Source organism: Lampris incognitus, chromosome 13 (genome assembly GCF_029633865.1).
Source record: "Lampris incognitus isolate fLamInc1 chromosome 13, fLamInc1.hap2, whole genome shotgun sequence".
NCBI classification, from domain to species: Eukaryota; Metazoa; Chordata; class Actinopteri; order Lampriformes; family Lampridae; genus Lampris; species Lampris incognitus.
The window spans coordinates 12,205,512-12,228,784 of record NC_079223.1 but is presented as its reverse complement, the minus strand read 5'-3'; the positions used below and the strand labels follow the sequence as shown (position 1 = coordinate 12,228,784).

The window sequence follows — 23,273 nt, the reverse complement described above, 5'->3', positions numbered from 1 at the left end:
CCGCACTTAAGCATATCAGCTCCTTCACACCTCTGGGCGCATATGCTTCCGATCTCACCATCCCACTTCTGACACTAACGTAGCGAATTCGGGGGGGGCGGTCCGGGAACCACCACAGCCGGGACGCGAACCCGTATCTCCCACACCGCAAGCGACAACATCAACCAGCCGACTACAGGGTCCAACCCGTTAGCCAAGGGCCAAAGTGTCTACTTATCCATGCACGTTACAATATAGTTCCAGTCAAGACAGTCGTCTGCTATGGTGGGCAGTCCTCACACTTATAATAAGTGAGTCCATTCCTGAAGTCAAATATTGGCATATTAGTGTTTGAGTGTTCATTAGTTTTGCAAAAAGAAACCGTGCACGTGTGTGGCATAGTCTATCTGTTTTTCCCTCCCTCTCTTACAGACCCTATTCCTCTCAACTCCATCGTGTCTCTATGTTTGTGTGTTCAGATAACCCTCACATGCACACACACACACACCCCGGTTCAGTTTCTTTTGACTTGTTTTTGTCCGGTTATATTCGGACTTCTGACCCTGAACAATAGTTTCATTTAGATTTGTGCAGACAAAAACATCACTCATCACTTCAGTATTGGGGGGGGGGCGGGCGTACCAGTTTGCTGACTCTTCTCCCTCGGCTTCAGCACATCCCAATAGGGCTATTGTTTAAGTCTTCTAAAAGAATGATTATATGTCTTTGAAAGTGGGAAATTGAGTGTATATTCCCAAGTATCTTAAAGGTCTACGATAGTCAAATACTGCTCTGCTGCTATAAAACCCGTGTTTTCCCAGGTCACAAGGTGAGAACGTGGTCCAGGCTGGAGCTCGTAAAGACGGGCAGTCTTCAGCATGTCTTAATTGTGTCAGTATGGGTGATCGACCCATTTAGTACTGACTCGTTTAATTGACATCACATGCACGCTTGGCGGTGATATTACGGTGTAGTGCTCTGGTATGTTAGCATTGGATTAAAACATCTGCCAAATAGGAAAAGGTAAAATGTTATAGTCCAATATGTCCTGAAATAATCTGAACATGTTTAGCCAGCATCTACATGTGGGCCATTTGTATTTAAATTCATTTATGTCCAAATTTAGTTTTATATTTTTCCCGCGTTGAAGTCTTTCGATTGGTTAGCGAAGTGATTTATGGACTCTCCCAAACACGTGGGACGGGTTCAGTACACACGGACTGTAGTTGTGTGAAGCTTTTTGTTCATTGAGCCTGCGATTTAAAATTTTTTTTTTTTTTTAATTTTCTTCCTGATTCTCCTCCACCTTCAATTCATTCTCTTGGGCCACCTCCTGTCTCTTCCTCGTTCATCCTCTTTTTCATTCTGCTCAAGTTCTGGATCAAGTTTTTTCTTACCGTCCAGGTTGTAAATAATAGAAATTGAGGTTGATGCGATGCTCATCATCGGTCATACTCAAGACATTTTAAAAAAGAAAATCATTGTACTCTTGTTCTCCCACCTCTTTGATTACTTCCTTCTCTCGCTTTTCATATCTTGGTTCCTCAGGTTGGACAACACATTGGAGGAGATCATCTTCAAGCTGGTTCCAGGACTCCGAGAAAGTGAGTTAAACTGGCGGGCTCAGTCTCACAACTTGTAATATGCTTATTGCTCAGAGCATGCCAATAGAAATGGTTTCAAGGGTGTCCGAATAGCGTGGCGGTCTATTCCGGTGCCTACCAACACGGAGATCCCCGGTTCGAATCCCCGTGTTACCTCCGGCTTGGTCGGGCGTCCCTACAGACACAATTGCCCGTGTCTGTGAGTGGGAAGCCGGATGTGGGTATGTGTCCTGGTTGCTGCACTAGCACCTCCTCTGGTCGGTCAGGGTGCCTGTTCAGGGGGGAGGGGGAACTGGGGGCAATAGCGTGATCCTCCCACGCGCTACATCCCCCTGGCAAAACTCCTCACTGTCAGGTGAAAAGAAGTGGCTGGCGACTCCACATGTATTGGAGACGTGGTAGTGTGCAGCCCTCCCGGGATCGGCAGAGTGGGGGTGGAGCAGTGACCAAGATGGCTCAGAAGAGTGGGGTAATTAGCTGGGTACAATTGGGGAGAAAAACGGGACCCCCCCCCCCCAAAAAAAGGAAATGGTTTCACATTGAAGAAAAGTAAAAGCCATTGTCATCAAGTCTGGGTACAGTTTTGTCAAACTCCATTTCCCTGCAGAGAGACACAGTCTATTGATTCAGCAGCACTCCGTGGCTCTGTATCATTTACATTTAATCATTTGGCAAACACTTTGATTCAATGTATCTTACATGCAAGTCAGAAATTAGCAGATAAATTCAGGTGCTATGGCGGCAAGTTACTGACTGGCATCATAGATTGCTAAATAATAATGATATCATGGTGGTACTATATTTAGCCATAGTAGGTGGTCGTAGTAGTACATGTGGAACATAGTAATCACATCAGAGCCAAGAGTGCATGTCAGATTTAGAGCGTTAGTGATGCCTTAGATCATTAAAAAGCAGAGAACAGGAAAATCACAGTTCAAAAATCATGATATTGCCACTGGGGATGCACGATGATATCGGTGCGACTTCGATGTCGGCCGATTAAAATCTCGAAGTTTATTGTCGCCGTCCTGGCCGGTAAGGTGACGCGTTAACTATGCCCGCGCGACAATGCTAAATGTTTATCATGAGCGCCAGCAACACGCTTCATCATGTCAGCTGTATGGAAGTATATCTAGCATTGGTGATGCGAGGAGGAGTACAACCACACTCCTTTAACGCCGCCAGTTTAATTATGCATCTGAAGAGCCGTCATCCTGAACCCACGAAGCGTTTCTGAAAAGTAGGGAAGAGAAAACGGCGCCAGTGAAAACCTGTCAGCAGCCTCTACTTCAGCCATCGCACAAAGCTAAGACACTTAGCAACGACCACAGAAAGGGCATAAGGAGCCTGGTTCCCAGTAGGACCTGTAGGCCTACTAGTCAGCTGAGGTTTTCTCGACCTCGTTCATTATACTCTAAAGTGGCTCCTAAGGACTGGAGCTTTAGGGCTACAGTGCACTTGAGAACAATGTGTTTTTCTGTACTGTCCACCGCTTTGTCAGGATTGTCTCCGGGAAGCATCATACAAACCTCTTCAAGCAGGGTGAGATGTACGTTTGTTTGAAAATATTAACTTTAAAAATAAACGGTATATTTTACATCTAGTCCAAGTGGAAATGTGTGGCAAGGCCGTTGCCGGTGGAAGGCTTAAGAGATGGAAGACAGACCCGGTTTAACGGAAACACAGGCTTTCATTAATTTACACGATTCAACATCTTTTCTGCACGCCGGCGCTGGAGGCCTTCTGCCTCGCCTCTGTGTCACTACATCTCTCTTTTTCCTGCGTCCGCTTGCGGTGTCATGTGTGTCAGTCCAGGACCCGGCCTCTCTGCAGAATATAAAGCGTGGCACGTTACTTGAGCCCACCTAAAGCCGATCACTAATCAAGCACTATCGGGTCGGCTCTCCTGTGACCCAAACCCTCTCTGCAGCTAAACCACAGCCCACTACCGCAAAATGATGTCCTTATTTTCCATGAGTGAATGTCTTCGTTTGTAAAAGGATACATTTAGGGTAGAATCAAAGGAAATGTTTTATGTCTGTATCTACAACATGTAGGCCATCACAGTAATAGGTTACATTATCGGTTAATAATAGTAATAGGTTAATTCCAGTATGGGAGGGAGTTGGTGTTCTCTTCAATGAAAAAAAAAAAAAGATGGGTATATATCAGCATTGGCATCAGCAATTGGCCAAAGTGAATTGGAAAATGTCAGCATATCGAATATCAACAAAAGTCCAATATCGTACATCCCTAGTTGCCACAAAACAGTAAAACAGGCAAATTGTGCCATGAGAACATAAATGTTTGCAATCAAACTACAAGCATGGATTTTAATACTACTACTACTATTTTGGCTGTTCCTGTTCGGGGTCACCACAGCCGATCATCTGTTTCCATCTCTTCCTGTCCTCTGCATCTTCCTCTGTCACACTTGCCACCTGCATGTCCCCTCTCACCACTTCCATAAACCTCCTCTTTGGCCTTCCTCTTTTCCTCTTCCCTGGCAGCTCCATATTCAGCATCCTTCTCCCAATATACCCAGCATCTCTCCTCCATGTACGTCCAAACCATCTCAATCTTGCCTCTCTTGCTTTGTCTCCAAACCGTCCAACCTCAGCTGTCCCTCTAATATGTACTCCGTTCCTAATCCTGCCCTTCTTCGTCACTCCCAATGAAAATCTTAGCATCTCCAACTCTGCCACCTCCAGCTCCGCCTCCTGTCTTTTTGTCAGTGACACTGTCTCCAAACCATATAACAGCTGGTCTCACAACCATCTTGTAAACCTTCCCTTTAACTCTTGCTGGTACCCTTCTGTCGCAAATCACTCCTGACACTCTTCTCCGCCCACTCCACCCTGCCTGTACTCTCTTCTTCACCTCTCTTCTGCACTCCCAGTTATTTTGGACAGTTGACCCCAAGTATTTAAACTCATCCTCCTTCGTTACCTCTACTCCTTGCATCCTCCCCATTCCGGTGTGCATACCTCCACTTCTCCAGGCTCTCTTCAACCTGCACCCTACTCTCGCTACAGATCACAATGTCATCCACAAACACCCTAGTCCACACAGACTCCTGCCTGATCTCGTCCGTCAACCTGTCCATCACCAGTGCAAACAAGAAAGGGCTCAGAGCCGATCCTTGATGTAATCCCACCTCCACCTTGAACCCATCTGTCATTCCAACCGCACACCTCACCACTGTCACACTTCCCTCATACATATCCTGCACCACCCCTACATACTTCTCTGCAACTCCGGACTTCCTCATACAATACCACACCTCCTCTCTCGGTACCCTGTCATTTACTTTCTCTAAATCCACAAAGACACAATGTAACTCCTTCTGGCCTTCTCTATACTTCTCCATCAACATTCTCAAAGCAAACATCACATCTGTGGTGCTCTTTCTTAGCATGAAACCATACTGCTGCTGCTGATCATCACCTCTCTGCTTAACCTAGCTTCTATTACTCTTTCCCGTATCTTCATGCTGTGGCTGATCAACTTTATACCTCTATAGTTACTGCAGTTCTGCACATCGCCCTTGTTCTTGAAAATTGGTACCATTATGCTTCTTCTCCACTCCTCAGGCATCCTCTCCCTTTCCAAGATTGTGTTAAACACCCCTCCCCCTTTTAGCCCACTCTTCCTAGCCTGCCCGGTAGCTGCTCCACCCCCTCTGCCAAGCCGGAGAGAGCTGCAGACTACCACATGTCTCCTCTGATACATGTGGAGTCGTCAGCCGCTTCTTTTCACCTGACAGTGGGGAGTTTCACCAGGGGCATGTAGCGCATGGGAGGATCATGCTATCCCCCCCCCCGACCCCGAACAGGCACCCCGACTGACCTGAGGAAGCGCTAGTGCAGCGACCAGGACACATGCCCACATCTGGCTTTCCACCCACAGACACAGACGATTGTGTCTGTAGGGACGCCCGACCAAGCCGGAGGTAACATGGGAATTCGAACCTGAGATCGCCGTGTTGGTAGGCAACGGAATACACTGCTATGCTACCCGGACGCCCCCTCTATTAAACCGTCTAGCCAAAAACTCCACTGCCATCTCTCCTAAACACTTCCATACCTCCACAGGTATGTCATCTGGACCAACCGCCTTTCCACTCTTCATCCTCCTCATAGCTGCCCTCACTTCCTCCTTGCTAATCCACCACAGGTCCTGATTCACTATCCCCACATCATCCAAACTTCTGTCTCTCATTTTCTTCATTCATCAACTGCTCAAAGTACTCCTTCCACCTTCTCAACACACTCTCCTCGCTTGTCAGAACATTTCCATCTCTATTCTTGATCACCCTAACCTGCTGCACATCCTTCCCAGCTCGGTCCCTCTGTCTAGCCAATCGGTACTTTTTCTCCTTCCTTAGTGTCTAACCTCTCATACAACTCACCATATGCCTTTGCCACCTCTCTCTTCGCTTTACGCCACATCTCCTTGTACTCCTGTCTACTTTCTTCATCTCTCTGACTATCCCGCTTCTTCTTTGCCAACCTCTTCCTCTGTATACTTTGCTGTACTTCTTCACTCTACCACCAAGTTGCCTTGTCTTCCTTCCTCTGTCCAGATGACACACCAAGTACCTTCTTAGCTGTCTCCCTCACTATTTCTGCAGTGGTTGCTCAGCCATTCGGCAACTCTTCACTACCACCCAGTGCCTGTCTTAACTCCTGCCTGAACTCCACACAACAGTCTTCCTTCTTCAACTTCTACAATTTGATCCTTCGCTCTGCCTTCACACTTTTCCTCTTCTTGGTCTCCAAAGTCATCCTACAGACCACCATCTGATGCTGCCTAGCCACATTCTCCTCTGTCTGTCACAACCTTGCAGTCTCCAATCCTTTTCAGATCACGCCTCCTACGTGAGACATAGTCCACCTGTGTGCCCTTTCCTCCACTCTTATATGTCATCCTGTGTTCCTCCCTCTTCTTGAAATATGTATTCACCACAGCCATTTCCATCCTTTTTGCAAAATCCACCACCATCTGTCCTTCCACAATCCTGTCCTTGACACCACACCTACCCATCACCTCCTCATCACCTCTGTTCCCTTTACCAACATGCCCACTGAGGTCTGCTCCAGTCACCACTCTCTCCTCCTTGGGTACCCTCTCCACCACTTCATCCAACTTACTCCAGAATTCTTCTTTCTCTTCCATCTCACACCCAACTTGAGGGGCATATGCGCTGATAACATTCATCAACACACCTTCGATTTCCAACTTCATACTCATTACTCTGTCCGACACTGTCTTCACCTCCAACACACTCATTACATACTCTTTCTTCAGAATTACCCCTACCCCATTTCTCCTCCCATTCGCACGATGAGAGAAGAGTTTGATCCCTCCTCTGATGTTCCTGGCCTTACTCCCCTTCCACCTGGTCTCTTGCACACACAGTATATCTACCTTCCTTCTCTCCATCATATCAGCCAGCTCTCTCCCTTTACCAGTCATAGTGCCAACATTCAAAGTTCCAACTCTCACCTCCACACTCCTACCCTTCCTCCTCTCCTGCTGCCTCTGGACATGCCTTCCCCCTCTTCTTCGCCCAACAGTAGCACAGTTACCACCGGCACTCTGCTGGCCAACAAGTACCGGTGGCGGTTGTTGATAACCCGAGCCTCGACCTATCTGGTATGGAAATCTGATTCATGATCCACATATTTGATTTGGCAAAGATTTTAAGCCGGATGCCCTTCCTGACGCAACCGTCCCCATTTATCTGGGCTTGGGACCGGCACTAAGGATGCACTGGATTGTGCATCCTCAATGGCTGGATTATGGATTTTTAATACTGATGGCATGAATTAATACATGGATTTCCACAATTTTATTTGTTGTTAGGGCGCCCTACAGACTCTGTAAAAAAGGCACGCACTGTTGAAGCTGTTTTAAATTGGTTGACAACACTAACAGATCATAAACCAGAACAATAGCGAAGACATTGAGAAGACATTCTCAGAGGCGGGACGTTTTTGATGTTTAGGCCTTAACCAGCGCATTGTCTTTGCATTAATAATGTGTTTCATCAACGTCAGCTGACGTTCCTGGTAAAGTTGCTTAAACTAATGCAACAAACTCGTGTCAACTGAAAATGACGTCAGAGCAGCCTGACACATCAATTAAAACCCCCAACAAAGATACAGAGAACAGCAAATAAGACGAATTTCAGACTGAATAATGCAATGGTGACAAAATGGCCTTCAGTCTGAATATCAGACAGCTGACTGAATGGACAAGAGGAGCATACTTCAAAACAGTATGGTGAGCAGGGAGAGCATCCTTGACCAGGTTGACCCTGCTTTAAGCCCCCTATGTTGGCAGTCATCCACCCCCTGCTGAAGTGTCTTTAAGCAAGACACTCAATACCTACCCTCTGACCTGTGTGTGTGTGTGTGTGTATATAACAGGCTCTTAATAACAGGACTGAGTAGAAGCCGAATCAACTAGTTTTTTTGTTTCATATCCATCAGCAACTACCCTACCCTGTAGTTAATCTGTTTTTTATATAAATTTATTTCGGATTTTTCCCTTTTTCTCCCAATTTAGTGGCCAATCGATCCCTATTTTTAGTTCAAACACCCACCCTCGTACTGCATGCGTTCGCCAACTGCATCTCTCTGGCCGGCGGTCTCGAAGGAGACGCCTCGCCACTTCCGTGACAAGGCAAATCCAGGCCGAACCACTGCTTTATCCGACACACACAGAGACGCATTCATGTAGCGAACACAAGCTGACTCTGCCCCCCTCCCGAAGACAGCGTTGCCAATTATTGCTGCCTCATTGAGTCCGGCCATAGTTGGATCTGACGAGACTGGGGCGCGAACCCCGATCCCCAGTGGGCAACTGCATCGACACAAAGCCGATGCTTAGACCGCTACACCACCGCGTTAATCTGTTTAAAAGTATAATCTTAACGCCTCAAATATAAACCTGCCGCTGTTTCTGCAAAGTTTTGTTGAGGTACAACAACACGTCACCACATGGGACTGATAGCCATGACCATAGGAACTTGTCTTAATAACATTAAGCTGTCGTGTGTTATTGTGTGCCACATGTTAATGTTGTGTTCCTACTTTTCTGATGACTTGGTGAACCAGAGGAGGAACAACAGGAAGTTGACTTCTGGAGGACAAACCAGCCCAAAGAAAACGGTCAAGGTTGGTTGTCAGATTCGATAAGTGATACAGTACCTTAGCATATGCTTCATTACTTTGTAAGTAGATCAGGCTGTTGTCAAGCGTTGTGACAGGAAGTTCATTATATATCTTCTTAATGAATTCATCACAGATTTTTGTAAATGCAAACACTTGAGCAGATGTTATCTATTTGGTCCTGCAAACAGAAAGACACCTGTGACTCAATATGCCACTCACTTATTCTAATTCCTCCCTTACATGCACATTAGATATGTAGATATTTATAATCAATAAACTTAGGTATAAGTTGACAAAGGATGTTCTTTCCTTCACCAGTCTTTGACAGGAAAGTGCAGCTTTGGAAAAAAGAACAGTTTAAAAAGTAGACCAATGTGTTTGTCTCTTGACCCAGGGGACAACATGAAGTGTCGAAGGCTCGGGTTACCCACTCCTGTTGGTGACCATGGGTGCGACGACGACGATGATGATGGCAACGAGGGGGCCGATGAAGACTACCACAGGAGTGACCCTCAGATCGCCATCTGTCTGGACTGTCTACGCAACACTGGCCAGGCTGGGGATAACTCTGTCTCGGTGTGTGAGGCTGGTTTGTTGATGGATACTATGACTGGTTTCTTATTTTACTGAAGTTTGAGTGATGAATTGATACAAAAAGAGATTGTTGGATGAACAGTATCTAAACATACTTTTGTATTTGTACCAATGTGCCTTTCAACCTAAGCAATTTGGTAAGTTTTGTCCATCACTAGTCTGTATTGGTTTGATTTTGAGCACAGGCTCTGGTGATGTATGTGGTCATTTGCATATTGAGCGGGGAAGTGAGATCTGACCACAAGCGGTCACTTGAGGTGCATGTAGGGATGGGTTCTGAAGCCATATGTGACAACGAATCTCACTGTCCACTTGTGATCGGATCACATGAGACACATTTTAATGCCGGCTCAGAACAGGGCCCAAGAGTCAACATACAACCATATACCATGGATCCAACAAACCAGCAACCTACTAAAACCAATGCATCATCTGCAAATATGTCTAAGTCTCTGTCTACCACAGTGACAGTGTAGAAAGTGAGGTCACACAACACGCGTTGGTAGTTGTATGCACCCTGAAGTGGCCACACTGATCACATACTCCAAGCTCTTCACTGAGTCACCATCCATGTTACCTCAGCAAGTGTCAGCCTTACTCATTCCAGTAAGGTCTGACGCATCTATTTAAAAGTAGTTCCTTACACTACATTGCCGGAAGTATGTGGACACTCCTTCTAAATTGTGGGTTCAGCTATTTCAGCCACGCCCATTGCTAACAGGTGCATAAAATCAAACGGAGCTTTTCAGTCTCCATAGACAAATATTGGCAGTAGAATGGGTTGTACTAAGAGCTCAGTGACTTTCAACATGGCTCTGTCATATGATGCCATCTGTCCAACAACTCAAATTTCTGCCTAGCTAGATCTGCCCCGGTCAACTGTAATTCTGTTATTATGAAGTGGGAACATTTAGGAATAACAACAACTTAGCCGTGATGCGGTAGAAGGACACAAGACCACAGAACGGGATCACCGAGGGCTGAAGTTTAAAAACTGTCTGTCCTCGGTTGCCGCACTCACTACCAAGTTCCAAACGGCCTCTGGAAGCAACATCAGCACAGGAATTGTTTGTCAGGAGCTTCATGAAATGGGTTTTCCATAGCCAAGCAGCGGCACACAAGCCTAAGATCACCATGTACAATGCCAAGTGTCAGCTGGAGTGGTATAAAGCACACTGCAATTGGACATCACCATATACAATGCCAAGCGTCAGCTGGAGTGGTATAAAGCACACTGCAATTGGACAGTGGAGTAGCGGAAACACTTTCTCTGGAGTGATGAATCACGCTTCACCATCTGGCAGATGGCATCTAAGAGATGGACCAATCTGGGTTGGCGGATGCCAGGAGAATGCTACCTGCCTGAATGCATAGTGCAAAGTTTGGTGGAGGAAGACTCATGGTCTGGGGCTGTTTTCCATGTTTTGGGCTAGGCCCCTTAGTTCCAGTAAAGGGAATCTTAATGCTACAGCATACATCGACATTCTTGAGAATTGTGTACTTCCAACTTTGTGGCAATAGTTTGGCAAAGGCCCTTTTGTGTTTCAGCATGACAATGCCCCTGTGAACAAAGTGAGGTCCATAAAGTCATGGTTTGCCAAGTTTGGTCTGGAAGAACTTGAATGGCCTGCACAGAGCCCTGACCTCAACCTCATCCAACTACTTTGGGTTGAAGTGGAACACTGACTGTGAGCCAGGTCTTCTCCCCAACATCAGTGCCCGACCTCACTAATGCTCTTGTGGCTGAATGGGAGTGAGTCCTTGCAGTTATGTTCCAAATTCTAGTGGAGAGCCATCCCAGAAGAGTGGAGGCTGTTATAGCAGCAAAGTGGGGACCAACTCCATATTAATGCCCATGGTTTTGAAATGAAATGTTCAACAAGCAGATACATATGGGTGCGATGTTTGGGTATCTGCATTAGAGCCCTGCACGGGCCCAAAACTCCAGCCCTAACTGGTGTTCAAGCCCTAGCCCAGCCCAAACCCGATAAAGTTTGCAATTTTTCAGCCCAAGCCAAGGCCGACACCAACATCCCTTTAAGCCCTCTCTGACACGTGCTCTCTCTGATGCACGCAGACACACACACGGCATGGTCAACTGTCACGTGTAATGGACATGTGCGTACATGCGCATGTAAAATATTTATTATATAATCAATATACCAATATTTCATACAGTGGCCTATGTGTGCTCTGCAAGTATATGGGAAGTTAAATAAGCCCGAGTCCGACCCCAACCACAGCTATTAAAAAAAAAAAAGGCCCAAGCCCGGCCTGAATCAACTCAGCGTGTTAGGACCCGGCAGGCTTGCAGACCTCTAAACTGCATACTTTTGACCATGAAGTGTACATTGATCAGAATCGGATCAGACTCATGTTTATTGGCCACGCATGCTTGAACAAACATGGAATTTGACTCTGGTTTCATGGCTCTCTGTGTACTTAACATAGAATAACAGCACTACAACACAACAATCTTCAGATATATATATAAATATACACACAAGGATTGACTTTAAACAGACAAAATAAGAGGTGATATGGTGCAGAGAATATATCAGAAATGCTGAAATAGATGTTAGCAGGTTGCTTGCATACATGCCTGAGGTAGATGGACATAACAGAGCGTACCAGTATACATACAATGTACAGTACAGTATATACAAAATGGTTGGATTTATTTGACAGTGTTAAGCTTTCAATTTGAATGACAGCCTGTGGAAAGAAACTGTTTTTATATCTGGTTGTTTTGAGATAAGGTGCTCTGTAGCACCACCTACCAGAGGGGAGGAGTTGGAACAGGTTGTGACCAGGGTGTGATGGGTCTGCAGTGATGTTGCCTGCCCATTTCCTGAGTCTGGTAATGTATAAGTCCTGAATGGAGGACAGTTTGGCACCAATGATTTTTTTCTGCAGACCTAACTACCTGTTGTAGTCTGTCCCTGTGCTGTTTGGTTGCCAAACCAAACCAGATGGTGATGGATGTGCAGAGGACAGACTGGATTATTGCAGTGTAGCACTGAATCAACAGTTCCTGAGACAGGTTGAATTTTTTGAGCCGGCGGAGAAAGTACATCCTCTGCTGGGCCTTTTTGATGATTGTGTCTATGTTGGATGCCCACCTTACGTCCTGGGAGATTGTAGAACCCAGAAATTTGTAGGTTTTCACCTTAGACACCATACTGTTGAGTATGGTGAGGGGGGGGGGGCAGTGTTGGGGCCACAGCTCCTGTGATCTGTTGAAGATCAGTGTGAAAATGGCGACCAGCTGGTCAGCACAGACTTTAAGAAAGGAGGGTGAAATGCCGTCCGGGCCTTGTGCCTCCCTGGTCTTCTGTCTCTGGAAGAGCTGGTGCACGTCCTCGACACAGATCCTGAGTGCAGGTGGGTGTTTGGTTGGGAGTGGAGAGTGGCTGGGAGGGAGTGCAGTTGGTTGTGTATTGTGGCTGGAGAGGGGGAGGGGTGTGAAAGTTTGCTTTTCAAACCTGCAGTAAAACCCATTTAGGTTGTCAGCCAGTTGAGGGTTCCCTGAGGTGTGGGGGATGGTCTCCTCTAGTTGGCAATGTCTTTCAAACTGCTCCAGACTGATGCTAGGTTATTGGCAGAAAACCTGCTTCTTAGCTTTTTGCAGTAGCACCTTTTTGCCACTTCAATCGCCTTTGTGAGTGTATTTCTGGCTTTGTTATACTGGATCCTACCTCCACACTTGTAGGCTTCCTCTTTGGCGTAGTGAAGCTGCCTGAGTTTTGATGTGAACCAGGGCTTATTGTTGTTGAAGGTACAGAAAGTTTTGGTGGGCACACATGTCCTCACAAATGCTGATGTAAGATGTCACAGTGTCAGTAAGTTCATCCAGGTCTGTAGATGCAGCCTCAAAAACACTCCAGTCAGTGCATTCAAGGCAGGCCTGGAGCTCCAGTTTTTACTCGTTGGTCCATTTCTTCAGTTTTAACTACAGGCTTTGCAGATTTTAGTTTCTGACTGTTGGGTTGGGACAACATGAATCAGACAGTGATCAGAGAGTCCCAGGGCTGCATGGGGGACAGAGCAATAGATGTCCTTTAATGTTGTGCAGCAATGATCCAAAGAATTCTTGTCCCTGGTGGGACATTTAACGTGCTGTCTGTATTTTGGCCATTTGTGGCTGAGATTTGCTATGTTAAAAGCCCCAAGGATTTTAACATCCTCAAGGATATTGTGGAACTTGATTGGAATTGGTAAGGTAGACTCTGTCTGCCTTTTGATCCCATACACCAAAACTCATAGGTTCAATTCCCATCTTTTTATAAATGTAAAGGTATAACCATCTTGTATAATTTAGTGAAGTCAGAGCCATTTATCACTCTTTCATTCAATTCGTAAGATGAAATATGAGAATGTGAGCTAGAACAATCCCACAATGCTTGTTTTAAAAATGGAACATTTAACCAATACCGAGTTTTGGTTTGTTTTTCGTTAACTCTTCCCTGATCGCAAATACAGTTTTTACTACATGATTGTCTTGAGGCGTGTCTGTTGACTTTTAGTCCCAGCATCACTAGTGGACGAGGGTCTGAGCCCTGGAGTGTGAACACATTTCACTGTAAATTTGCTTTGTTACCAGAAGCATTCAGGAGGAATCTTCTAGTTAAACCTTGACCATAATGCCAGCTGTACATGAGGTATTGTCTGTTGTCAGTCAGACTGTAATCGATTATGCCTCTCGTCCAAACAGGATTTGATGAAGAGGTTCATCCGCTGCTCCAGTCGCGTCACCGTGGGAACGATCAAGAAATTCCTCAGTCTCAAACTGAAACTACCCAGCTCCTATGAGGTAAGAGACGGTCGAACCCACAGTCTACAAATAACATTAAAATGCAAAAATAAATAATGGCTTAGAGACTACAGGTATACATAAAAACAAATTACAAGCCGATTACAAAAGAACAAAATTAAAGTTAAGGGTAAACTTTTTCTCGGAAATTATAAAATGTTAACCTTAGATGCCTTGACTTCAACTAAAAGTTAAAGTAAGGGGCGTCCAGGTAGTGTGGTGGTCTATTCCATTGCCTACCAACACGGGGATACAGGTTCGAATCCCCGTGTTACCTCCGGCTTGGTCGGGTGTCTCTAAAGACACAATTGTCTGTGTCTGCGGGTGGGAAGCCGGATGTGGGTATGTGTCCTGGTCGCTGCACTAGTACCTCCTCTGGTCGGTCGGGGCGCCTGTTCAGGGGGGAGGGAGAACTGGGGGGAATAGCGTGATCCTCCCACGTGCTACGTCCCCCTGGCGAAACTCCTCACTGTCAGGTGAAAAAAGCGGCTGGCAACTCCACATGTATCGGAGGAGACGTGGTAGTCTGCAGCCCTCCCCGGATCGGCAGGGGAGGTGGAGCAGCGACCGGGACGGCTCAGAAGAGTGGGGTAATTGGCCACATACAATTGGGGAGTTTTTTTCTCCCCAATTTTTTTTTTTTTTTTGGGGGGGGGGGAGAATCCCAAAAAAAACCTAGTCAAATTAATAAGGTCAGTAAAAGTGCCCGGACCTGCCGCTCCAACATCTTCACTGGTTTTGTTGTGTGTCAACACAGCGAGTAGGCTGTTTCTGACACGGCTGACAGGAGCAGATGCTCTAATGTGGGGCTAAGCTTCACTAAAGATATCAGCGGATGTCCAACCTTTAAATGGCGAGATAGAGAGTGATATCTACATTTTATATTTGTAATGGATATGAGTTCGCAGGGCGATACCGCCCCTCCTCCAGTCGACCCCCGGAGAGCTTCTGGTAGGGACTCTCCATTCGTCAGTGCAGTGAGGGGCAGATGAACATTGAGAGCTAATGAATGTCACCAAGCAGTGACAAGATTTGGGTCTCCTTCATTTAGGTGTGCAAAAAAGCTTGGTTGATATCCTGCTGTTTACAGAACGTATAGCCTGCTCTTCTTCATGGTAAAATTGAGTGCATAGTCCTTTTTTTTTTTCCTAAAGTTAGAATCTTAAAGTATGCTCGTATCTAGGTGTAGTAATTGAAATATGGGGCGTGATTAAGGCCTTAAAACCCAAATACTATATTGAGGTTATAGTTCCTTTTGCAACAGTTTGTTTTTTCCTCAGAAATGATAAGAACTGTTGTCGGGATTTGATAAGAACTGAATTCGACAGGCGGAATCACAACTAAAATTAAAATTGGTAAATTACGAATGATACCCAGCCCTGCTCAAGTGCATAAAGACTCTCAGCGCAGAATTTGGTAACACTTTAGTATGGAGAACGTAGTCACCATTAATTAGGTGCTTATTAGCATGCAAATTAGCAACATATTGGCTCTTAATTGGTCATTATTGCGTACTCATTAATGCCTTATTCTGCATGGCCTTGTTATGCAACCAGTAAGCCATTAACTATGAGTTTTCCCTCTATAACCTCAGAATTATTGCTTATTAGTAGTACCATCTCAATATGCTTTGCTTAGTATGGCCTTTATAAGGTGGTGGTACCACAAGAAGAGTTATTCTCCCTTACTAACACTTAATGAATATGGTCTGCTCTTACATAACAAAACACAAAACTACAAGTGTTAATAGTGTTAAATTACTGTAAATTAAGTTGTTGTTACTTAGAATATGTTCCCCATACTAAAGTGACATCTTGATCATTACTAATTCACTAGTAATTAAGTTTTTTTATGTTCCCCATACTAAAGTGTTACCCAGAATTTAAAATAGGTGCTTCATGGGGATCGCCGGTTCGAATCCCCGTGTTACCGCTGGCGTGGTCTGGTGTCCCTATGGACACAATTGGCCGTGTCTGCGGGTGGGACGCCAGGTGTGGGTATGTGTCCTGGTCACTGCACTAGCGCCTCCTCTGGTCGGTCGGGGCGCCTGTTCGGGGGGGGGGGGAATAGTGTGAGCCTCCCACGCGCTACGTCCCCCTGGTGAAACTCCTCACCTGTCAGGTGAAAAGAAGCGGCTGGCGACTCCACATGTATCGGAGGGGGCATGTGGTAGTCTGCAGCCCTGCCCGGATCAGCAGAGGGGGGTGGAGCAGCAGCGACCGGGACGGCCCGGAACAGGGGGGTAATTGTGAAAACAGCCAGCTGTGACAAGCTCTCGTGTTTTGAACGCTCTCTCCTGGAGCTTGCTACACATGTCTTGTTAAGTGTTTTTGTTTTTAATGATGTGTCCCACTTTAGTTGGATGTGCTGTGTAATGGAGAGATTATGGGGAGGGACCACACGCTTGAGTTCATCTACATGACCCGATGGAGGCTACACGGAGACAATGTAAGGCTGACCCTCCCTCTCACTCCCCCCCCCCCCCCACACACACAGTGTGTGTGTGTGTGTGTGTGTGTGTGTGTGTGTGTGTGTGTGTGTGTGTGTGTGTGTGTGTCCAAGATCAGGCAATTACTGTGGCAGGGCCATGCAGTGTATTACTGTGTGGCTGATTATATGGTGTATTGATGCACAGGTGTACTGGAGTGTGTACTGCTGTTTGATTCAAGATTCAGTGTTCGCACTACGATTGTTTTTCATATCAGCTCCCTGTCCTCTGTTAAGATACAGACTCTCTGAAGGGCATTTTTACCAAAATTGGTTATTTTCAGGCGGCACGGCGGCGCAGTGGTTAGCGCGGTCGCCTCACAGCAAGAATGTCCTGGGTTCGAGCCCCGGGGTAGTCCAACCTTGGGGGGTCGTCCTCTGTGTGGAGTTTGCATGTTCTCCCCGTATCTGTGTGGGTTTCCTCCGGGGGCTCCGGTTTCCTCCCACTTTCCAAACACATGTAGGTCAGGTGAATCGGCCGTACTAAATTGTCCCTAGGTGTGTGTGTGTGTGTGTGTGTGTGTGTGTCGGCCTTGTGTGATGGTCTGGTGGCCTGTCCAGGGTGTCTCCCCGCCTGCCGCCCAACGACTGCTGGGATAGGCTCCAGCATCCCCGCAACCCTGAGAGCAGGATAAGCGGTTCGGGTAATGGATGGATGGATGGATGAATGGATGGTTATTTTTCACAAATCTATGGCGTGATTGGATGTGCATTCCATGTCTAATTCTTTTTTTCTCAGACATACCAAACAACTAAAATGAAAAAAGTTGATATTAAGTACAATCTGTCCTGTTTTGATTGAAATAATTTAATGAAACTGTATTTAAAATGACCTTTGTTCAACAATGGGTTCGCTAAATAAAAGAGAAATGCAGAAATGTCTGGTTAGATAAAGTGAGATCCGATCCAGTTGGCTGTTTAAAAGTGGGTTAGGTGTATTTGGACTGGATGTAAATAAGGATGAGAGAGATTTGTGTAAACAGAGGAGCTATATATAGGAGGTATTGGTGTGACTCTGCTTTCTCAGCCATAGATAGAAACCTATGACTTCTATCTATGGTAGTCAGCCTTTAGGGAGCAGAGTCTCTCAACACACCAAAACACTCTGTATGCTAATCATCACTCATCACCTACATATAGACATACACACACACACACAAATCCCCATCTACATATACACACGGATCAAGGACATGAGTACACACACACACACACACATACACACACACACACACACACGCACGCTGGACACTGGCCCAGTGCACTAGAGAGGCCAGAAGCAGGGTGTGATGTCACATTCCAGCTACCCACTTCTCCCCACACACAGCCACTGTGTGTGTGTGTGTGTGTGTGTGTGTGTGTGTGCGTCTGTTTATTTGTTTGTGTGTGTTCGTACACTTGTCATTGTCCATGCCCTTAATGTGTTTGTGACTTTGTATGTCCGTGTTGGCATGTTGTCAGTGAAGAGCTATGAACTGGTTTTTGTGTGTTTGTGTGTGTGTGTGTGTTACACCCACACATCCTAAAACATGTTCTATTTATTTTAACGACTTTTTTTCTGTATGTTTTAATGGCTTGGTGTGTGTGTGTGTGTGTATGTGTGCGTGTCCCCGAGTGCATGCTTGTCATGTCATACATGTGCTGCACATGATTCTGTATCGGTCACGTGTGTGTGTCCGTGTGAGTGTGTGTGTGTCCGTTAGGCCATGCCTGCATGTTTAAATGAAAACCTAGTAAGTGAAAGGTCTCTCTTTGTAGACGCCACCTGAGGAGCGCAGACAGCTGGCTCCACGGGGGGCATGTGATACTAGGTCAAAAGGGGAGAGGACGGCAAGAAGGGAGGGAAGAGGAACGGAGAGGAGATCTTAAAGGAGGAAAGTGAACAGTGACAGGTGACGGGGATTAAGGAGAGGAGGTAAAAAGTACGAGGGAGGAGTTGGGAAAGGAAATGAGAAAAAGATGGAAGGACAGATTATAAGAGGGAAAAAAGTAGATGAAAAGGAAGCAGGGGAAGAGAAAGCGGAATAAAACGAGACAAGTGAGGAGAGGAGAAGGGAAGGGATGGAAAGGGAGTGGAATAATGAAGGCTGCTGAAGGGCGGACAGCCCGGGCCCCGGGGACACTGAATACAGCAGGGAGTCTACGCTAACAAAGCCTGAGAGATATTACTTCCATAAAATTACACGCACACAGAAAAGTCCGTAGCACAAACTTCCGAGAGCTGACAACACAAGACAAACGGGTAAATACTATTTGACCCCGGTGTGGTGAGGACAGACGGAGAGGGGAGTGGATGGAGGTGGAGAGGAGAGGGTGAGGAGGAGGTGAATGGTTTTATTCTTCAGCCTCTCTTGTGTGTTCCCTGGTTGACATGCAGACCGATGCTGGGCTGGAACACAGAACGATCCGGTCTCCGTTTCCAGGGCTCCATAATCGCACACGACGCTCCTGTTTCGTAATGCCGGGCTCGTCCGTCAGCGTCGCTCGTACGCGGGACTCGCCATTTGTACGCTGTTTCACCCGGATGACGCCATCTTTAACCGCTTCAGAGCTGACCATTTTCAGCCATAACTCCCGAACGTGGCCCTTACATTCGAGCTTGAACTTTGACCCTAACCGTTAGCTTAACCTGACGTCGAACCCCCGGGGGGGAGTGGCGTTCAGAAAGTTTCCCGCTCGTACCCAAACTACAAGACGCCTGACGTGGCTCTCGTTGCCAGGCAGAACAAAGTGTGACGACAAAGTACCGCGGCGTGTTTGTAGCCCGCCAGTTAATAAGGGCAGTCTGTTTTGGACAACATCAGAACCGCTACCGTTTGCTACACTAACCGATCGGCTAACCAAGCTCCGCGTGCTAGCATTCACAGAAAGCTAACTGGTCGACTTAAGGGGTAACATTACCTCACTGCCCTCCGCAAACTCATTCTTTCCTGTCGTGATGAAAACGATGAGTCTGCTCAGATAGACGGGGATGCTCTAAAACAAGGGCAGATAGCTTTTCCTCCATATTTCATCGTGTCGTTACGTACGACCCGGCTGTTCCGCCGCCGGCCCCTCCTCTGGAGTGATTTGATTGGTCGGTTGACCGGAGAGCGACGTCGACGCAGCTAAAGTCGAGACTAGCTAAACTCGGAGTGCCCCGAAATGCGTCGCTTCGTAACCACAAGGTGTCGCTATTTCAGTACATTGCTGGTCTCTTACGCTACTGCAAATATTCTCGTTCCTTTCACGAAACGTCTGCTTGTTTCCTGGTTACAAGACTCGTTATAAGGGATTTGCTCTAAAGTTGCCGCGTGCCTGCCGTGCTGCTATGATTAGCATGTTAAGCTGAGCTGCTTCCACTCTTGCATGTGTAACATAATCGGCGTACATTTCACAGAAGAAAGCTTGTGCCGTCATTTAGAAACGTGTGACACCTAAGATCAAATTGGGCGGCACGGTGGCGCGGTGGCTAGCGCGGTGGCCTCACAGCAGGAAGGTTCTGGGTTCGAGCCCCAGGGTTGTCCGGCTTTGAGGGTTGTCCCGGGTCGTCCTCTGTGTGGAGTTTGCATGTTCTCCCCGTGTCTACTTGGGTTTCCTGCGGGTGCTCCGGTTTCCTCCCACAGTCCAAAGACATGTAGGTCAGGTGAATCGGCTGTACTAAATTGCCCCTGGGTGTGAAAGTGGGGGGGGGGCCCTGTGTAATGGCCTGGCAGCCTGTCCAGGGTGTCTCCCCTGCCTGCCGCCCAATGACTGCTGGGATAGGCTCCAGCACCCCCGTGACCCTGAGAGCAGGATAAGCGGTTCGAATAATGGATGGCTGGGAAAGGAAATCTAAAAAAAGAAAAAAGAAAAAAAGATAACATTTATGTTTGTAGAGTAAATGTCTTAAAACAAGTCCTATCATCAAGAAACAAGTACACTTTGTTGATACAAGTACAGGCAACATCATCTGCCCGTGGGGCAGCATTATAAGCCCTAGTATACCTTGTTAAGCTTGTCCTTTTTTTTCTTTTTTTGCTGTTCACCTATCTGTCCCAAAAGAGGGATCTCTCCTTCCGGTGTTCTTCCGGAGGTTTCTTGCGCTTTTCTCTCGCTTTTCTGTGGAGTTTTTCCACATCTGACTTGATGCTGTAAGGCGTCGTCGTTTACAGCAGTTCACTGTATTTACCTTTCTCTCTGTGAGGATGTAAAGCCCTCTGAGTCATCACTGTGATGGAGCGCCGGCCTGCGTAAATAAATGTGACTCGCTCCAAAAGGGCGGGGCAGAGGGAGACGGGGACACAGCAAGGAGGTTCGGCAGATGGGGGGGGGGGAGTAGGGAGGAGGGGGAAAGAGCAGGGGTGGAGAGACAAATTGCCAAAAATAGATGGAAATGTAAATAAACACGAGAGAAATACATAGTTGTACAGAATAGTAGAGAGAGAGAGAGAGAGAATGATGGAGAACACGATGAAGCGACGGATGCGGTGAGATAAGAGCGGAAAGTAAAGGAGAGAAAAGGGCCATAAATAGAAAATGTAAAAAGCTGGTACATTTAGAGAGTGAGCAGGTAGGGATCGGGACACGGAGAGGAGAGGGGCTGGCAGAGAAAGACACCGTAGACGGGTAGAAAGATGGATTGATAGAACATTTGACACGGTGGTATGTCGGTAGTTCAGTCAGATAAGCAACTAGCAGGTGGGCTCAGGCCCGATTGCATCCCCCCCCCCCGACTTGGATTCAGACTCACAACGTTGGCCGCATGTCTTCCACTCTTGCTTTAACCTATATTTCCTGCTTGTACTCTGCGATGTAACGAAGCGAAACTGCCCCCCAAAAAGTAGTTAAAGAGATCCACCGAGAGAAACATACGCACATCGTGGTACAGAGAGGGCAGAGAGGAGTGATGGGGAGAGAAAGGTAGACGGAGGCAGAGAAGAGAGAGAGGCTGAGAGGAGTGATGGGGGGAGAAAGGTAGACGGAGGCAGAGAAGAGAGAGAGGCTGAGAGGAGTGATGGGGGGAGAAAGGTAGACGGAGGCAGAGAAGAGAGAGAGGCTGAGAGGAGTGATGGGGAGAGAAAGGTAGACGGAGGCAGAGAAGAGAGAGAGGCAGAGAGGAGTGATGGGGAGAGAAAGGTAGACGGAGGCAGAGAAGAGAGAGAGGCTGAGAGGAGTGATGGGGAGAGAAAGGTAGACGGAGGCAGAGAAGAGAGAGAGGCTGAGAGGAGTGATGGGGAGAGAAAGGTAGACGGAGGCAGAGAAGAGAGAGAGGCTGAGAGGACCACAAATGGGGACCGGAGAGAGACTTGTAGAAGAACAGGTATAGACACAGGGGGCCCCCTCGAGTTGCCCCTATAGAAAGTCGAAGCGACCGACGGCCACTGATGGTGTGCTGGCTGGATATTTTGTGCCAGGTCATGTGACCCAGACAGGATTCTGTGCCGCTGGGAAAAGGTCAAATCTTGGCCACAAGTTCGACTGCAACCCCACAAGTCTGTCAGGCTTAATTTATTTGGCCCATTTTGACATAAACATCAAATGCAGCACGGTCGCCCGGTGGTTAGCACTGTTCCCCTCACAGCAGGAAGGTCCTGGGTTCGAACCCCAGGCCCTCCCAGGTACCTTTCTGTGTGGAGTTGGCACGTTCTCCCCGTGTCTGCGTGGGTTTCCTCCCACCATCAAAAATACATGCACGTTAGGGTTAATACTGCTGTCTGTGCCCCTGAGCAAGGCAGTGGAAAGAAGAACCGGAGTTGGTCCCCGGGCGCTGCAGCTGCCCGCTGCTCCGAGATACACAGCCAGGATAGGTGAAATGCAGAGGTTGAATTTCCCCACGGGGATTAATAAAAGTACATAAAAAGTGCGTTTTACTTTGGAGTAGTTAAGCTGGATGAAAACAGAATAAAACAATCTTGAGTTATTTGATTTTATAGCTTTGCTTTTTGCAAGCTGAGACCGTAGCACATTTTTCCATCACTCAAATATAAAGAACAATGTTAAAGTATTGATTTTTTTTATGGCATGCCATTATGACTCCTAGATATTGAATGACCCCTGTGCTCTGTAGACAGTGCCCTTCTGAACCCAGACAGTCCAAATGGATCTGCAGCCTAGCAGACCAGAAAATGGTGGGTAGTCCACACACAGTTAGATCACAGGCCAACAAGGACGGAAGACAAAAACGAGTGTTTGGTGCACTGTTTTGAAATGCCATCTCAAAAGAGGAAGTCTACTTAACCGTCTTAAATTGAAAATCCTCTTTGACCAAACCACAGGCAATTTTAGGTGTCATCCATCCGTTATCCAAACTGCCTGTCCTACTGAGGGTCACGGGGATGCTGGAGCCCATCCCAGCAGTTATAGGGCGACAGGCGGGGAGACACACTGGACAGGCCGCCAGGCCATCACAGGGCCGACACACACGCACGTTCATTCACACCTAGGGACAATTTAGTATGGCCGGTTCACCTGACCTGCATGTCTCTGGACTGTGGGAGGAAACCGGAGCCCCCGAGGGAAACCCACGCAGACACGGGGAGGACATGCAAACTCCACACAGAGGACGACCCGGGGCGACCCACCAAGGTTGGACTACCCCCCGGGGCTCTATCCCAGCACCACCTTGCTGTGAGGCGACCGTGCTAACCACTGTGC

The 23,273-nt window shown here is 47.1% G+C and overlaps 1 protein-coding gene across 1 annotated transcript in view; it reads left to right on the top strand.

Moving 5' to 3' along the window:
* Positions 1-23,273, top strand: part of pcgf5b (polycomb group ring finger 5b) — a 49,064-nt gene that overhangs the window by 18,673 nt on the left and 7,118 nt on the right. The window contains exons 5-9 of the mRNA XM_056291945.1: positions 1,528-1,583; positions 8,708-8,767; positions 9,159-9,340; positions 14,073-14,171; positions 16,530-16,619. Coding sequence (XP_056147920.1) covers positions 1,528-1,583; positions 8,708-8,767; positions 9,159-9,340; positions 14,073-14,171; positions 16,530-16,619 — 487 coding nt within the window. The remainder of the gene's footprint in view (positions 1-1,527; positions 1,584-8,707; positions 8,768-9,158; positions 9,341-14,072; positions 14,172-16,529; positions 16,620-23,273) is intronic.